The sequence below is a fragment of the Helianthus annuus genome, chromosome 5, assembly GCF_002127325.2.
Source record: "Helianthus annuus cultivar XRQ/B chromosome 5, HanXRQr2.0-SUNRISE, whole genome shotgun sequence".
NCBI lineage: Eukaryota > Viridiplantae > Streptophyta > Magnoliopsida > Asterales > Asteraceae > Helianthus > Helianthus annuus.
The window spans coordinates 176,368,067-176,387,851 of NC_035437.2; the positions used below are offsets into that span (position 1 = coordinate 176,368,067).

At 33.0% G+C, this 19,785-nt stretch overlaps 2 protein-coding genes across 3 annotated transcripts; one reads left to right on the forward strand and one right to left on the reverse strand.

Moving 5' to 3' along the window:
- Nucleotides 1-2,749: 2,749 nt before the first annotated feature.
- Nucleotides 2,750-4,674, reverse strand: LOC110942365 (signal peptidase complex-like protein DTM1). Its single transcript, XM_022184123.2, has 2 exons — nt 4,317-4,674; nt 2,750-3,035 (listed from the first exon to the last, which is right to left on the reverse strand). Exons 1-2 carry the CDS (start codon nt 4,658-4,660, stop codon nt 2,945-2,947), a joined length of 435 nt encoding a protein of 144 aa, XP_022039815.1. The 5' UTR covers nt 4,661-4,674; the 3' UTR covers nt 2,750-2,944.
- Nucleotides 4,675-8,587: 3,913 nt separating this feature from the next.
- On the forward strand, nt 8,588-12,085 carry LOC110942364 (probable protein phosphatase 2C 9). 2 transcript variants are annotated; one of them, XM_035990446.1, is made up of 5 exons: nt 8,588-8,950; nt 10,105-10,344; nt 10,925-11,201; nt 11,378-11,532; nt 11,617-12,085. In XM_035990446.1, the coding sequence occupies exons 1-5, from the start codon at nt 8,927-8,929 to the stop codon at nt 11,752-11,754; spliced, it is 834 nt and encodes a 277-aa protein (XP_035846339.1). In that variant the 5' UTR covers nt 8,588-8,926; the 3' UTR covers nt 11,755-12,085. The 2 variants fall into 2 exon arrangements, with proteins under 2 accessions (XP_035846339.1, XP_022039814.1); XM_022184122.2 differs by having other exon boundaries at nt 8,679-8,950; nt 10,110-10,344.
- Nucleotides 12,086-19,785: the final 7,700 nt, after the last annotated feature.

A 19,785-nucleotide genomic window follows, 5' to 3' on the forward strand; every position in this document is an offset into this window, starting at 1 on the left:
GGATATTGAATTCGGTTTAGATAGGCACGTTTCTAATTTTGATTGGTTTTGTATTCAGTTAGGGCAAAGAAAAAAAATGGGGATCGAATAAATTGATATACGAAATGATAAACACTGCATTTCATCCTCTACGTTTACCGGTAGTTTTACTATGAGTGGTATGTTAGTTGGTATGTTGTCGTTTTTATATAAAATTAGTTTAAGAAAGAGCAATGCAATGTGTTAAATTACAATCTTTTAATGTATGTATTTAAAATTGAAGACCGAAAACAGAGGCTTTATTTTGTTAATTAGAAAAGATGAAATACCTAAACTTCATGATTTTTAATGTTAAATTTAAAATAAAATAAAACTAAGCAATGAGTTATAGGTTAATGTAATTTTAACTAGAATTGATATGAGAATTATTATACCTAGTAATTAAACTTGCACGTGGCGCATTTACATTTTAAACATTGAATTGATTAGTTCAAGTGTTACGTGATGCGTTAATCATATGAAAGCGCGCTTTTGACATATCCGGTTTAACTCAGTAGCATTGCAATTGGATCAGAACTAGAATTTTGACTCGTCGCACGTTGCGGCGGCGGCGAAACTTAAAGTGACTCAACTTTGTACCGTCAAATCCCGACTCGTTTCCTAACAAAACTTACGCCAAAACGTAGACAAAATGTTAAGCTTTACAAATGTTATAGATTTAGGATAATCAGTTAACCACTCATAAGCAACTTCCAAACAACTTATTGTTGTATTAAAACATGTTAAGCAGATAAATAGTTCTAATAGGTGATCCCAAACACCCTTGAAGTTAACATAAGAGGAAAAGAAACCCTATCAGCAGCTACTTGTAAAATGACATAATCTCCCCACTTACATGTTCTGTAAAACCCTATCACTCACATGTTCTGTTATACGGTATGGTATTCATTTTTAGTTTTAACTATTGGTATTATACAATACGGTACCGCTTCGATACATATAATTCATTCGATCGCTTCTAATGTGTTAGTAATGGCTACTTGGGCTGTGTCGTCTTACGCTAGTTTGTATCACACATATACATTTTACATTAATAACATCACATTAAATATTTAATTAAGTTGTCGGTTCGACTATGCCTATCCGTTTACCATGCTTAACCTACTGTTGTCTGACTTTGACTTGGTTGAGTATGTTTGACCATGGTTAATCCTGACCCGAACACTATCACGAACCACCACTGGTCACAACCACTAATGTCGGATATGTCACCTTCTTCTGATATTCGTCCCCACCTGATCATCGTCAGAGAAGATCACATCAAACACCGCCATACATCAAATCGACCCAATAAGCTACATTCAACAAAAGAAACAGAGCAATGGATGTCAAGTTTAACCTCATTCGTAAGAATAGGTACCTAGTTTTGATTATTTATATGTAGCATTTTAATTTTAATTACCTAAAGCAATCAAATTTTTTACTACAGAATCATAACGTATCCATAAATGACCCGACTCGTACACATGAAACATACAAAAAAAAACATAAAACATGTTAAAGGGAAACTCACATATGTAATCAAAAGACACAGTTACATCAAGGATTGAAATTTTACTTGTAGCACGTTGCGGCGTGGTTCAAACGTAAAATAACTCTAATTTATATCGTCAAATAACTACGTATTATATTTGACCCCGCTCGATTTGGAACTAAATTTAGGGCGAAACGTATAAACTGGAAAAGTATATAAAATAAACACGAAAACACGTTATATTTTACCCAACTTATTTCCAAAAAAAAATTATTTTAAAACGTATATCAACTCGAATTTATATTTACACTATTTCGGCCCAAATAAAGTGGCTCCAAAAATTAATTCATCACTTTAATTTGCACCTTTTTGTTGCGTCCAAACAAGGCCCACCACATATAATATTTTTGGTTGATTACTTGTGACATCAGATTGCAATCACCAACAAAACAAATATATTCTTTGTATTCCATTTTATTACTATAAACCCATGTAATTTAAAGACGGGTTGAGCTTTCTCATGGAAAAAAAAACCCAACAAGTATAAATTAAAATTCGATTTTGTGAGGAATTGGTGTTTGATATACCCGAATAGTCGCCTAGAGCTCATATACAAAATATAATGGTGAGATTGATGATATTGTAGCACGCCTTATTGTTAACAAAACAAAGGTTTAAAGGGTGAGTTTCATGAAATTTTTCAAATTAGGATATATAAATGAATGTCTTATAAAGTTTTAATTATAATATCATGTGTTTTGAAGTTATTCTCTATCCATTCTTAAGGGGCTGTTTGGCAACATCTGAATGGTTAAGTGCTGAACCAGTAAGAGATCTGAACCATAAGTGCTGAACCTAGTAAGAGGTCTGAACCATTAAGAGCCTATATAATGCTTAACCGTTCAGAGGCAAATGTCTGACCAATTCAGATTAGAGGTATTAACCATTCAGACTCTGTATAATGCTTAACCATTCAGAGGCAAATGTCTGAACCATTCAGACATCTGCTCGTGAAACAAACAGTCTGAACCATTAAGTGCTGAATTAGTAAGAGGTCTGAACCATTAAGAGCCTCATTAAGAGGTAAACAAATAGCCCCTTAGTTCATATCAATAAATTATACTGTATTTAAAACATTTACCATTGTTAGTAATCTTAATCCTTAGTAATCTTAATCTAAAACATTTACCATTGTTAGTAATCTTAATCCTTAGTAATCTTAATCGGTATAGCGCATTATGACTACAAAGTAAGTTGGCAGGTCATGAAGCAACTGTATTTACATACAAAAATGCAAAATAAAATAAAATAAAATAACGGGTTCACTTAAACACATATATTCAATAATTGTTGTCTATATGGTGTAAACAAAATAGGATTAAGATTTCGATCCTTTTGAAGTGTTGTAAATCCAATCCAAATGTAGCTTAATTAGCTTGATGATATGTACGCCCACCATTTATAAAAAGCATACCCGTAAATAATCGTGTAAATTGTTGTTCTGATTGGGTAGAACCTAAACCTGCAAATAGAACACAATAAATTAGTTCAAATATAAGAGTATATGGTCCTAGGTTCAAACATGGGCAAGAGAGATAATTTAAAATAATGGATGTAATAAAGTATGAGTAATATTTGTCGTTAAAAAAAAGACTATTTGATCACATTCTTAAGAATGATTGTATAGTTGTATTAACTTGTTCATCTAAATTCATTTTTGATACGGTTTGATTTTGAAACAAGATATAACGAACCATATATTTTGGTTTTCAAAAAAATAAAAATAAAAAGAACCCGAACCGTCGCTCATTAGTTTGTGTAAGTTATTTCAGTTCGGTTTCAATTAATTAGTTTTTCGTTCACCCGGAGTATTTTCTTAATTAAGTCATAACATAATCACTAGACACAATAAACGTACTCTAGCACCCCAGATGCGATGGAGTTTTCAGACATAAAAGATGCGTGCCCGTAAGTCCGTACACTTGATCCATCGAACCATGGAGTTTTCAGACATAATGTGCTGAATAAAATTGCAATTAACACTTAATTGCCATCAGTTGAACTAGCCGAGATGGTAGAGGTGGACGCCTCTTAGGTGGGGAGTCTTTGGTTTAATCCCAAACAAAGAGTAAATTATGATTAATTTGATACAATTTAGAAGCAAGTAGGGGCAGAGTAACATTTGTGGTTAAAAAAAACTCTTAATTAGAGAGTGTGTCAGTTGCAGCTCTAAATAAAAACCGATAACTCTAATTCAACATACTAGATGACAACTGACAACAAATTAACTCTTAACTCTAATCAAACAAATTACATTACAACCAAAAATTGATTAATGATAGAAAAACTACATAAGGATGACATGTAAACGGATAACAATCGATGGAAGATCTTTAGTTTAATCCCAGACAAAGAGTAGATTATGATTAATTTGATACAACTTAGAAGCAAGTAAGAGCAGAGTAACATTTGGGGTTAAAAAAAACAAACTCTTAATTATTATTACCAAAGGACATTTGACCTAGCGGTAACAATATGTTGGATAAGACTTTGCATTTTTCAAGTGGTGAGGGATCAATCTCCATGATGGACAAATATGTGTAATTTTCTTCTAGTAGAATTAGAGAGTATGTCAGTTGCAGTTGCAGCTCTAAATAAAAACCGATAACTCTAATTCAACATACTAGATGACAATTGACGACAAATTAACTTAACTCTAATCAAACAAATTATATTATAACCAAAAATTTATTAAGGATAACAGATAAATGGGCAACAAGTTGCGTCGCAATAGAAAAATGACCTGGACGGAGAAGGAGGCGAGTGAGGAAGCATATGAGGAACAGATAAGGGAGAGGTCCATTGAGAAACCGGACGATCAAAGAATTCCCAATCGGGAAGAAGGATTCCAGCGACCGCAAACATCCCGAACAGGTACGTAGCCATCATCTTCTTGAATGAGTATGTGTACAATCCAACAATTAGCATAATTGCAGCTAAGCATACTAGTGATGTTCTCAGAGCTGCATCATCCGCCATTAATATTAATGGATGATTAATTATTATTCTTGTTTTGTGTTTATATTTTATAAAACTGATGAAGTGATCAAAGAGGTGGGAGTGAAAGAGGTGGTTGGAAGGTGCCATAAATGCATTCTTGCATATTCATTCATTTAATGGTGGTGACAGCTTCTTTTTTTTATTTAAATAGAGTTTAACACGGAAGTTATGTACGTTTTTTTAGAGATATGTACGTTTTTTTTTTTTTAAATTTATATGGATGCATATGTACGTTTTTTTTTTGAGACAGATGTTATGAATTTGTGTCTGATGTGTTTGTTTATGCTAGTGTATTAACTTTCAAACTTTCTTTTTATAGTAAATCGTTATATGTATGGTAGGGTGTGTATTAGTCGGCTTTGAATTTAAACTAAACTAGTAATAAGACCCGTGCGTGTTGCGGCGCAGGTACTTCGCAAATATCGAACAGATTAGTCCAAACGTTATGTGATGTGTTAATCATATGAAAACGCACGTTTTGACGTATCCGATAGAACTCAATGTATCCTATAGTTGCATTGCGATTGGATCAAAACGTGATGTAAATCAAATTTATATCGTACAATCATAACGTATTATGTGGGACCCGACTAACTCGAATTTATATCGTCAAGCCAAAAACTCTCGAGGGGGTCAAAGTGGCATTTACAAAGTTCATAAAAACTTAAGTGGTTAAAAATTGCATTTCGTAAACTTAAGGGCTAAGAAAGGATAAAGATAAGATTTGATAAAGTTTTGAGGTAAGAAGAAAACTATAAGAAAGTTAGGGCTAAAAAGGAAACTACGACAAAGTTGGGGTGTCAAAGCAAACTATTTGTAAAATGGAGTAGTAGTTTAGGGACTAAATTTGTCACTTTATGAAACTTTGAATGTACCAAATTAAAGGGCTAAAATTGCAAAATTGTAAAAGTATAGAGAAGGGGGAGGCAAAGCCGGTGGGGTTTCCACCCGCTTTGTCTTTTAAGTTATAGTGTAATATTATAGTTTATATTATTATTACAGAACTAAATAAATCCTAATATTTTATGCCTACTTCTATTTAAGAATAAAATATGTGAAGTTCAAAGGGCAATTCTCTTGATAATTAAGCTACAAAATTCTCAAATAATCTGCCATGTAGCAGCTTCACTGTTCATTCCCGTCCCTTATTAATATATAGGGTAAAGGGTATTTAGGGTAATGTTTAATTTTGGTCTTCAAAGGCTATTTGTTTTTCGGTATTTACAATAGCTTTCGTTCAGTTTCAGTTTTTCTGGTTTTGCCACTTAAAATTTTAGATTGAATAAAGAAAAGTAAAAAAATAATGAATTTGGGATTTAAATTTTAGTAAATTGGTCTGTAATAATCCTAACTAGAGGTTATTGTCAATTGACAGTCTCACATTTAAATATTTCCCCCACCAGTCTTACCTTTCACCTATTTTTCCTACACCGGTCCTCCGTTAAAAAAATTAATGGAGTTATGTTTCTTTTCCAAATTACAAACAATTTTTTTTATGATTTTTTATCAGAACGACGATACGAGTCCGTTGATGTAAAACTTACCTCGAAACAGTGGTCCAAACGATGAAAACGACGCTTCAATTCGGGTGTTTAAATTTCCAGTTAACAAAAATCAAGTCATTTGAAGCACTATTTCGAGGTAAGTTTTACATTAATGGACTTGTATCTTCGTTCTGATCAAAAGTCCTAAAAAGTCTGTATGTAATTTGGAAAAAAATTAACTCTGTTAAGTTTTTTTAACAAGGGACCGGTGTAGGAAAAATAGGTGAAAGGTGGACTGGTGAGGAGAATATTCAAAGGTGTGACTGTCAATGACCAATTACCTCTAGTTGAGATTATTAGAGGCCAATTCCCCCTTTTTTTTAATTAATGATCAATTGATTCTTATACATTAGGGCCTAAAATTTTGGTATAAACCATTTATAATATTTTTTATAAGTTATTTTGAAAACTTTTGGTTCTAGGGCGAGTAAAAAAAAGAGCCCTTATTGAGCAATTTTAAATGAGTTTAAACTTTGATTGGTTTAATTTTAAACTATGTGACCAATTTTGTTAAATGAGTTTAAACTTTGATTGGTTTAATTATAAACTATTTGACCAATTTTGAATGAGTTTAAGCTCACTAATGTGTATTGATGAGTAAAAGAGTAATATGCTTGATTTAAATTGGGTTTTAGTGTTCAATGACTTTAAAATAAATAAAATGTTAATGAGTTTAAATGTTTAAAAAAGTATATAGATTTTTCCTTTTTAAAAAAATTATATATAACATAATATAACATAACCTTTTTAAAATTCCAGGCTCCCAAATAATCGGGCCTTGCACCGTCGCCCCCCTCACCTCCCTCCTAGCTGGCCTTGAGTTACTTAACAATGAAAAATAAATCATAATCCCTACACCCAATAACAAAAGTCGGTTTTTATATTTAAAACATACATGTGGGCTGTGGGAAATGAGGTTCTCCGTTACAAATTAACACATGAAGTTATAAATTAAAGTTTTAAAGCTTTAATTAAAACTTAAAGTCGAGAAAGGTTAACAAAGTAACAAAAAAAAAAAAAAAAAAAAAAAAAAAAAAAAAAAAAAAGGAAGAAGAAGAAGAAGCTAATTCAAACACCCTGATATTTGAGAAGGAAGATATGGACATAATATGAGTTTCCTGTATATGTTAAAAGTTTTGGATTCAGTGGAATAAAAAGAAATGTTTTTACAACACTTGGTCATGGAATCATACCACTAAAGTAGTAAAGTCGTACTTTTTGATATAAGTGATTACTTTGATGTATTTATACCAAAATTGTGACTTTATTACAAGTTGTCAACCTCACCAATAACATACCACTAAATAAATCATGAGTTGTCTTTTGCCAAAGTGTTAACTAACGTTGCCAATTACGTCATTTTAGAGTGTATGAGACTATCCAAGTTGCTTGTCTAGTTTAATGCGAGATGATGTTATTATAATTGTTTGTGGGCGGAACTAGAGGGCCCGGAGAGAACCACTAATCGTCCTATTGATTACAATTCTTTCATAAGTAGTGGTAGCAAACTAAGTGATTGAGGATTTAAATCTCGTAAAAAACAGAAGTAATAATTTTTGTTGTTAATAAAAAGTAGCGGTAGCAAACATTTTTATTTCCTAGCATGTTGATCATCAAAAGTATTGTGACATTTTCTCCATCATGTATGTTTACGACTACTTCAAACTATTGTTTATATGTAAATCATTTATTTTAAAGAACTTTAATATGTATATAAGTTATTTTAAAGAACTTTCATATTACTTTAAACTAGTTTTTTTTTTTTTTTTATTTATCCCATTAACTAACTATTTTAGTATATAAAATTTATTGTGCAGTAATATGAGTGGATGATGAATAGTAACTTTAATAATTATTTTTATTATTTTGTTATGATAATTAATTTTGAGCATATATACAATGATTTATATTTTTTAACGTATTTTGTTGCAACGTGCCTAGTTTTATACACGTCTAGATATAAAAATGAAACCAAATTTGAGGAGTAACGTACAAGTAATCAAAACACAAAACCATATGTTATCAAAACACCTCACTTTTTTTTATTTTTTTTTTATATAAAATGGCATCTTCACCCTTTTCATTATTTTAATAACATAATGTATTACTTTACAAAATTCCAAATAATTTTTTGCAATATGCTTACTTTTATTTACGTTTAGACAATTACTTTTTATAAATCGAACGGGCCCAATATAACTGATTTTTTTTGTTACCGTGACGAATCAAATCAATATCGTTTAAACAACTTCGATACTAGGACCGGTATTTATTTTTATGGTTTCTGATAATTTCATTAAAAACGAAGTTATATTCACAATAAAACATTTTTTTGTATCGTAAACTCATAAGTACCGTGATAACCCCAACAGATATCGTCCGAATACAATACGCATCCATACCAATATTCGTTTTTATAAAGAAGAAAAATGGAAATAAATTAATTATAGAAATCATTCTACGCGGCATTGGTCAACAAGCATCAGAAGTCAATGCTTGAATCGGTCTTTTCTCCCTTTCCTTTTCTTCTTATAATGCATATAGAAAATCTGTAACGCAGTTTCATTTATATACCCAAATTAAACCTCAATTACCATGAATTTTGACTACAAAATTGACACTATCATTTCTTTATCATAATTATTTCGTGTAAGCAAACAATTTGTTCAATTCCTTCTATTACTTCAAACCCCCCCTGTTTTTTTCTTACTTTCTTGTTTAGGGTTCTATAAAGATCGATAAAGTTCACTGCTTTTTATCTGGGTTCTGCTTCAAAGTGTTGGATGTTCAAGATTCTGCTGATTATTTGATGGATAACTTATGCTGTTTGCCGGTAATTCTTCTTACGGTTTTTTTTTTTTTTTTTTTTTTTTTAATAATCTTTCAATTTTGCCGTTGATTGATCTTATTGCATAGTTTAGTTGATCAATTGTTGGAAATTTTGTATTTTGTATCCTTTTTTTTTTTTTTTTTTTTTTTTAATTTTGCATTTTTTTTGTTGTGTGTATTCACTATGATTTTAAGATGGGTTTGCTTGATTAATCTGTATATGCCTGTTTAGATTAATAAATAAATAATTTGATAATCAAAACTAGTTGTAATTTTGAAAAAGAATAAAGCAAACTAAAGACAGTAGGGCTGTCCAAAAAGCTCGTAGCTCGGAGCTCGCTCGAAGCTCGCTCAAATTTAGCTCGGAAAAAGCTCGCTCGATATGGCTCGGTTTAAAAGTGAGCCGAGCCAGCTCGGCTCCGTTAGAAAGTGAGCCAGCTCGGCTCGGCTCGTAACGAGCCGAACTGGCTTGGTTTGGCTCGCTTGGTGGCTTATTTCGGATTATTTTCTTTATAATATATTTATTTTTATATACATTATAATATATTACAAAAAACTTGTTATTATTTCTATGTATTTAGGCTTGTAATTTGATATCCATGACATATTTGAATCTTAATTACCTTGTTAATGGATTGATATTGTATTTCATTGAAATTTAAAACTTATTTTTCATTGTTGAACATGATTTTGTCTTTTAACGTATTAGGATAAACTTATTTTGAATATGTTTTTTTTGAAGTATTGAATAATATTTTAGGCTACTGAATTTTGAGAGCTATATATTATATTTTCTTTTTAAAATCGAGCTAAACCAAGCCAAGCCGAGCCAGCTCGGTTTAAAACCAAGCCGAGCCTGAGCTTAGATTTTCAGCTCGGTTTCAAATCCAAGCCGAGCCGAGCCCGAGCTTACCCTGGCTCGGCTCAGCTCGGCTCATGAACAGCCCTAAAAGACAGTAGAACTTTAAAAGCTTATCTTGACTTTTAGGGTGACTTTTGTTGACTTTTTAAATTTTGGTGGCTGCTAGTTAGAACACTGAAACTGATCATCTTCTTGTAAAAAAATGTTAAAAAAAAATTTATATTTTGTACCAAAAATTTATATTTTGCCAAACACTGTCTGATTTTCGCCTTTTCGGTTTGTGTATATGCACATAGTTCAGAGGAGGCCCGTCGTCTTATAGTTCCGGTAAGGGAAAAAACCATGAAGGTGATATCAAGTATGGGTTTGACTTGGTCAAAGGAAAAGCTAATCATCCAATGGAGGATTATCATGTTGCTAGGTTTGTGGAAATAGATGACCATGAACTCGGGCTTTTCGCCATTTACGATGGCCATTCCGGAGATCGTGTGCCTTCTTATCTTCAAAAGCATTTGTTTGATAACATCTTGAATGAGGTATGCAATTGTTTCTAAAGTGGAGTAAAATGCCATTTTCGTCCCTGAGGTTTGGCCAGTTTCGCGACTTTTGTCCAGAGGTTTGTTTTTTCGCATCTGGATCCAAAAGGTTTGAAACCTTGCCATTTTCATCCGACTCGTTACCTCCATCATTTTTCTCCGTTAAGTTAGGGGTATTACCGTCTTTTCAGACATTATTATATTAAACTAAAAACGTTATTAAGAAATAAAGTCAACAGAGGTTTGTTTTTAGTTTAATAAAAAAATGTCTTAAAAGACGATTATACCCCTGACTTAATGGAGAAAAATGGACGGAGTTAACAAGTTACATGAAAATGGCAAGATTTCAAACTTTTTGGATCAAAATGCGGAAAAACAAACCTTTGGATGAAAGTCATAAAAGCGACCAAACCTTAGGGACGAAAAATGACATTCTACTCTTCCAAAGTGTGATATTATAGCATGAGGTGGCTAAGTGGTCGGGTCAAAATGCTTTCGGGTCAAATGCATTGGTTCAAAAGGTCAACCACTCATTCTTTTACCGTTTCATATGTTTGATTTTTTTGACATAATGTTACAGAGTGAGTTTTGGGTCGACCCAAAGCGATCGATAGCGAAAGCATACGAGAAAACCGATGCCGCAATTCTTTCAGACGATTCTGATTTGGGACGAGGCGGGTCAACCTCAGTGACAGCTATTCTTATGAATGGTCAAAGATTATGGGTTGCAAATTTGGGTGATTCTAGAGCGGTTATTTCGCAAGGTGGTGAAGCTATACAATTGAGTACTGATCATGAACCAAGTACGGAAAGAAGCAGTATTGAGCATAAAGGAGGGTTCGTCTCGAATATGCCAGGTTTGACTTCGGTTTATCAATTGGGTTGACTTTTTGTTGTTTGTCTTCGATTTCAGGACATGAAACTCTCGCATCGTTCTTCTGATTTCGGGACCTAAACGCCTTATTTTCGAAAATAAAGTTTCTTGCTTTTATTTTTTGTATTCTTTATTCCTATCGTTTTCTTTCGTTTTCAGGGGATGTTCCTCGAGTGAACGGACAACTGGCAGTATCTCGTGCATTTGGAGACAAAAGCCTGAAATCCCATTTGAGATCCGACCCTGCCATTCAAGATACACTTGTAGATAACAAAACCGATCTTCTTGTATTGGCAAGTGATGGTCTTTGGAAGGTAACAATTTTATTATTAATGCAAACTTTAACGTATCATAGCCGCCATAGGGTTGTTAATTATCGTTTTTATTGATTAATCAAGGTTGTGGATAATCAAGAAGCGGTTGATATCGCAAGAAAAATCAAGGACCCACAGAAGGCTGCTAAGCGATTAGTAGCCGAAGCTTTGAAAAGAGACAGTAAAGATGACATATCTTGTGTGGTGGTTAGATTTAGGTGAGATTTTTTTTTTGTACCTTTTAATCATTTTCTGTCTTTTTTTCGTTTTCATTTTGTGGGTCCGTTTGATCATCGCAAACGTACCGTAAAATGAAAATGAGAAAAGATTTATGTAAAGAAAAACTTAAATAATAACGAGAAAATAAACCCTTTTGGGGAGCTGTGAGTATGCTAGATTGGTGAAGAACATATTATTGAGTAGTTGAGATTATTGTGTTATGTAAATTTGACCCTCGTTGGTGTTTTGTTGACTTGATTATTGTAAGATTATGAAGACTTGGTGAGCTTGTTTGGATCTTGGAATGAAATATTACATTTGTTGGTGGTGTTCAGTGTTCATGATCAAGTTCAAGTTCGGATGAATTTTATGAAATTTCGGTTACAGTTTTGAAAAACGACAGAAGGCGCTGGTTGGGTCGACCAGACTGGCTAAACCGGTCAATACAATTCGGTTTTAGTTGTTTATACCCGTTTTTGTTTTCTTTTTCAAAATCATTAATGAGAATAACATCAGCAACGGAAATAATAATAATAATAATAATAACAACAACAACAACAACAACAAAAATTGTATATCGAATGGTTGATTTGATTTACGTATCAGATTATAGATTATTGATCGATTATAGAGAAGAAAGAAACACAAGAAAAGAAGAAGTTTATCTCAAATCATCGATACCATTTCACATTCTTCAGCTCCTATCAGTACAAGGTCGACAACTCGACATACCAAACTAACTAACCTGTGTTTACAATTGACCCCTACATTATTACAATATTACAACCTTGGTCCTACTATTTGTACCATAACAACATGGTATTAAGAAATGGTAGAACCAGCAATCAACTTTAAAACTATACTGTTGTTGAGATAGATAACTCCTATTGTATGAGTCAATCTCTCAAGATTATTTTGCACAATTCACATGGTTTTAAACCGGGGTATATATTTTTGGTTGAATTGTTTAACTCGAACACGAACTTTGTATTAACTTTTGTCGTGTTAATCTAACAAGTGGACGTGATTGATTCAAAAAATAAAAAGAACCAAAACTATTCTATTAAACATGTTAGATAACACTATCATGTATATAAATCAACTTATATGATGTGTGAAAATACATTTCAACATTTATATATACGCCTATACTTGTTATACGTTTGGCATATTATAGGGCTACTATTGTACGTTTGACATATTACAAAGGTACTATCAATATCATATCGCCGACTTATGACTTCCTACTATACCTTATTGTTAAAGTCGCTAAAGTTTTATTTTAACCTTTTCGGTTTTTATGTTAAGCAGACCATAATATAAACTACCTCAAGCATCTTATACACTTGCTACTTTCTCGTTATTGGTAACAAGTTAATATCCTTTTTGTTGGACTTCTTTTACCGATAGTAAGGTGTACAAAAATGTGTCCCTTCACGTAAGATCGAGAGTTCATGTCCCCTAGTGTACAAATGTATAGATCTAAGAGTATGTATAAAAGGTGATTAAGTAAGCTTGTTAGAAAGCTTCATACATTTCTCTTTCCTCTTTCTTTTAAAACAACCAATGCATTTTTCTAACATGATGACATTGCCCACAATCTTGACCAATTCAACTTGATAATGTTGCATTATTGACTCTTACAATTGACATTTTAAAGGAATAGAAGTAGCTTTAATCTTTAATATTGGGTCTAGACTCAATAGCTCACAGGGGAGCTAGAGATGATTAATTAATAAACTAGTTTAGATAGAGATGATTCATTTAGTTACTAGTTAGTAGTATTTGTAACAAAATTTGCAAATATAAGGTATGATTAAAGTTGTGTCTAAATAAGTTCAACATGCTTAACCCATTTGTAACACGTTTAACTTATCATTTTAAAGAGGTTGGTAGGTTGACATGGTGTATTTGACCAAAATAACATATTATATAGTTTTGTAAGTAATTAAATTTATATAGTAACTAAATATGGACTTTCATTTTTCGCATACTTTTTTTCAATTATGTTAATTGTCTTTATTAGTTTATAAGTGTGTTAATAGTTTTATGTCATTTGGGTGATACTCATGTTATTAAATCGATTATAATCGTGTTAACATGTCGTGTCTTGTGACTCACTTATTAAACATATCCATGTTAGTTTCCACGTTTACTAATCGTTCTAAACATATCATGTCATGCTCGAATTGTTTAGCATAACATGACACATTTTGAGCCAAATAATAAAGAAAACCCAAAAATTTCGGTTTGAGCCAATTGATTATCTGGTTCGGCCACACGCTCGCTGCAAACTGACCATTATTTCAAGCCAACACGAATCGTACACAACCGGATCATTCACCTTGCCAAACCCGGAACCTACCTTGCCAAACCTCGTTGCTTTTCTTGAAACAATGTAAAAGTTGTCATAAACTATATCCTTAAGTAACCGTTGTGTGATTAATTTGGAATAGGGAAATAATAAAGTCGTGTAAATACTTACTGAAGTGTTTAATACTTAGATATTGCATTGATGAGGGACAAACAACAATGGTGGGGACAAAATCTAGGTTCATACATGGACTTATTAACATGACACGAACTAAAAAGTTCTTAACAGGTTTTGTCATCATCATACACAGTAAATCTCACCAATAGCAAAGTTAAGGTAGGATCTAAGGAGGGCAAGATGTAGACAGTCTATCCTTTACCCCGTAGGAATAGAGAGGCTGCTTTCGGTGAGACCCCCGGTTTCATAATAGTTTTGCATCAAGCCTTGGACATAAGATACATAACACTCAGCAATTAAGACAGATGCTGATTAGTGCATGTACTCCCTTGTCTTTCGGCTATCAACGCCACCACATGATGGATAATTAACCATCCCCCTCTTTTAACGTTATTTTCACGAAATTAGTAAAATAACGTTAAAATTGGTGCACTATCACTTTTTCCCCCGATCGTCTAATGTATATATGTGTGGACGCTCGGGGGCAAAAGTGATAGTGCACCAATTTTAACGTTATTTTACTAATTTCATGAAAATAACGTTAAAAGAGGGGGATGGTTAATTATGCATCATGTGGTGGCGTTGATAGCCGAAAGACAAAAGGGTACATGCACTAATCGGCCTTTGTCCCGATTGTTGAGTGTTATGTGCCTTATGTCTAAGGCTTGATGCAAAACTACTCGAGCCGGGGATCTCACTGGAAGCAGCCTCTATTCCTACGGGGTAGAGGTAAGGCTGTCAGCTGTCTACATCTTACGCTCCTCAGACCCTACTTTAGCTTTGCTATGGATGATATTTACTTAGTATGATGATGATGATGATGATGGTAATGTGCTGATATGATTATTGATTTGATAATCAGTTAATCACATATGTGTTTTTAGATATAAGCATGTAGTATGTATTGTGTTGATATGATTATTGTTGTGATTTGTTGGGTCATTAGAGACACACTCCAGGTGTTCGATGAAATGTTGGAATTTGTTAATTGTTGTTATTTTCAATCATCTGAACTCTAGGAAACAAATACTAAAACAGGACTGGGGAGTGAGTTCATTGTAGTTTAACTTGACAATTGAGAATTGAAGATGGAAAAACATAATATAAATGCACCAAGCTTTGGTAAATACATATAGATTGCTTCTTGGTAGGGCTGGCATATCGTGTATACCAGTATACGATCATACACGAACACGATAATACATGATACACGAAATCCCATACACGAACACGATATGATACGAAGAGGTTTCATGTCCAGTTTTCCATACACGAACACGAAATATTTTTTAACAGGTATACACGATAAGTACCTGTTAATAAGATCAGGTTTTCAAATCACCTGGTCCCACTAAATTATATTTTTTATTATACTAAAATTGGTAACATGTATTAACAGGTACTAAACAGGTATTTTACCTGTTTAGACACGAAAATTAACAGGTATTTTCGTGTCTACCTGTTTATTAGCTGTTACCTGTTAAGGCCATACACGATACGTGTTAACTTTGTGTAGATTCGTGTACGTGTCTAAAATTGCTAATTCTAGGGCCCTACATTCATTATATAGAAAAACACCAAACTTGAAAAAATTTAAAACACAATGCAATGTATTATAGGCATGAAATTTGACACATAACTAAAACACACTTCTTAACGCTTAAATCACACTCCTTAATTTTCTTGGGATGGTGTTTTAAGTTTTAAGCCAAGAATACATTGCATTGTATTTTTTTTTGTTGTTACGTTTGGTGTTTTTATATAATACCATGCTATAACAATAAAAAACATGATGCCTAAGTCTAAAACATAATACCTACATGTCAATTCCTATACATATAAATATAGAGCAATTATAATAAGAAGTCCTTGGTGAGTTAAGAAAACCATTGAAACTCAATTTGTGGTCAAGAATCATGCCACATAGTAATTGTTACATAATATCACAAGGGTAGTTTCGTAACTTAATAATGTGCAACCCCTTTGACTGACTTTTAGTAAGTGGAGAGAGAAAATGTTTCAATTTTCCCCGTTACATTTTTTAAGTTCACTTGTTACACTTTTGTGGTCTTTTATTCTAGTTGTTTAAAATTTATGAAGTTTTTAATTGCAGTGCACGTAAAATATATGTTACATTGTTAGTAGGAATATGAATTTTGTAATGATTACAGAATCTGTTACATTCAGATGTGTTACAGTTTCTGAAAATACCATTTTTGTACCTTGTAACTGTTTTTATTCAAAAAGCAAAAGTAGGTTAATCTCCTCCATAGATCATAACTAATCAATGGCTCCTATTTAGTTTTCTAGGTGTTTTGAACTCAATTAGGTTTTCTTATTATCCTTCCCACACATATATACACACACCCCTACCTCTTAGGTCCATCCCTGACCCCTAGAGTAAATCACAATATGTCACACCCCTTTCTGCGGCGGAAGCACGAGGTGTGATCATGAAAGGTTCTCATTGCATACGAAAGGTAAACATACTATATGCTCGAAAATAACTTCAAACATTACATTGCCAAAAACATAAGTCAAGTGTTTACAACACAAGATAGCATATTGTCTTAAAGGTTACAACTTTATTTAACAGTAAACAAAGCGACATCCACGAGCATAAGTAAGACCACGCGCACATCCATCCTAGTTACCTGAAATACATGTGAGTTTTGGAAAAACGTCAACATAATGTTGGTGTGAATTCATGCAGTTTTTGTATTTCACGTTTGTATACTTTATATGAAAACGTAGTTTGTGTCATGTATAAATCAAGTTTTCATAAATAGATCAAGTATTCATGTGTACACAACGTACTCATTTATAATTCACGTTTCTCTTGAGTACCCCACGTACTCAAGTATAATTTCCCATTCTCTTGAGTACCCCACGTACTCAAGTATAAATCAAGTTTTAGTATGGTATGAGTCTTTATGTATACAAAGTATTCTTGTAAGTTATCAGGATTGTTAATGGGTTGCAAGGCCATTAACATGTGACACGACATAGGAAGTCACCAAACCTTAGGCATTTAATTGGTATATTCTGAGACACAAAAGCACTACTCGATTCTCGCCCTCACCGAGAGTGTGGCTGCCCGGCACCCGTTAGATCTAACCTTTTGTTCTGCGGTCTAGGTATATTGTTGATTAATGGTGCTTATATACCCTATTCGTGACACGATTTCTCGTATCAACTCTCATAACGCATCATACTTGGTTCTCGTTCTCACCAAGTGCGCTTCTTGTATTATTATATCACATCACGCTTGGTACTCGTTTCTCACCAAGTGCGTTTCTTGTATTCTTATATCACAACACACTTGGTACTCGTTCTCACCAAGTGTGCTTTCTATTATCATACCATTTGTTAAACATAAAAATATTTGTAACATGTATTTCACCCCCGAAGTTATAAAACTGAAAACAGTTAAGAGAAAAGGGGGAGCATGAACTCACAACTTTGCGTTCCTTGCGTCGTAAACTTCACCGGGTTTGCTTTACCTAGCGTCGTGACCTAAATGTGTTTTCTTAACGTTAGTCACTAGACTTGTATCGCACAAGTACAGTCACTCTCTTTGGTGTATATATTCTTGTGTTAAAAATATTTTATATTTTTAACTAAGTATCTTACTTATATTATTTTCTCTAAAATTAATATAAGTATCTCGTGTTTTGCACTTTGCACCCGAATTATGTATCTTGTATGTTGTATGTGTATTTTTATGTTTATACTCCTCATGAGTACTTGGTGTATTTTTAAGTTTTAATACACTAGCACGTATAACACATACTATATACACCTAGCACAAAAGTTGGTGATAAAATAATATATATTTTGCTCTCAAAAATATACATACTTATATCTATTTTTATTCTTGAAGAAATCCTCATTTCTTATCACCAAAAATTAGGGAAACCTTGGCAATACCCTTAAATACATTTTTAGGGAATAAGTTTCTCAAAAACTTATATTTTTCTAAGTGTCAATATTTATAAAATTTTTGACAGAGTTTCCCCTAAAAATGGAGGTTTCCCATGTTTTCAAAACATGTGTTTATTTTCTTTTAAATTGTCAACAATCATCAACAACAATTATCAACAATATCATCAACAATAATCACTAATTTCTCCATTTCATGAACTTGAATATTTACAAAAATGTGTAGTAACTTACTAGCACATTTTGTAAGTCTTTCCATTTCTAAAAATAAAATCATTATCTCGAAAACTTTATTTTTAAAGAATATGAAGTTTTACAACTTCTAGTCGGTATTTACGAAAATTATTTCTTTGTTAAAACTTTTGTTACACAAGTGTCCACGCACTTGTTTGTTCACAAAAACACCTCTAGTTCATGAAAGATCCGGTTTCAAAACATGGTTTTGTCTTACAGTTGGTTTTTGGAAAATACCACTTGTAGATCTTTAGATCTACTAGTTTAGAACTCCATTTCATAAGAAAAATTGTTTTTACACAAGTTCATGTTTAATAGTAGTAAAGTTCATCATCTAGTCCTTTTCATACTTTAACATACTCTAGCTCATGTTCTATGAACATAACCTAGCCGGGTTAGATGACGATCCGAACTACTACTAGCTTTAAACAACACAAAATAATCATCACAAAACAAGTTTAACAAGTTTTATACCATTACTTTCCTTTTATCCATCAAGTTCATCATTTTACAAGACTTTTAGCTGGTGATCTTTAGTGTTTATGATTTTTAGCCATTAAATCATCTATTAACCATCATAAACAAGAACAAGAAGATGTTTAGAAGCACTTACTACTAGCACAAGGCTAGGGGAGTTCAAGAGGACAAAAGAGGTGGATAAAAGCAAATGAAGAAGGTCCTTCAAGATCCGCTTGCACCGAGCTTCGTTATTGACCTTCTTACACCTCCAAGACACCTTGGATTGTTAAGAAGTGAAGTGAAAATGGTGAGGTGATTGTGGGTGTGGTGAGCCGTGAGGTAGGGGGGAAAGGAAGAGGGTGTTTGTTGAATGTTGAAGGTGATGGTTATGGTGTGAGTGTCTAATGGTTTATATAGAAATTTTCCAACATTCCATTAACCTTTGGTTCCTATGTCTCAATTGTACAAAGCATATCTAATAAATAAATGAAAGAAATCATGGGGTGTCCCCCCATTCTCACACAACCGGTTATGGGGGGGGGGGTCCTAGTTCCATCACAACTACAAGTTACAAGTTTAGTTGAAAAATAATGGTGCTTAGTTAGGTAGCTTATGCATTTGATGTTTATTAGATGTAACATGATGCTCGGTGGCCATAACTGGCCTTGTAACACTAAAACAATGATTCCAACATTATTCTGGTGTTTCGGGTAATGTCCGGTTGTTCGGTTAGATACCGGTTCGTTAAAGTGCTAAATTGCACCTTTTAATGTCTTTTAAGTACCTTTCTTGTACCCTATCAATTCCCAACACCTAGGGAAGTATTCTGGATAATTAAACGACATTTTTGCATAATATTTCAATGCCAAAATGCTGATTATAGCTGAATTATGTAAATTTCTGCACTT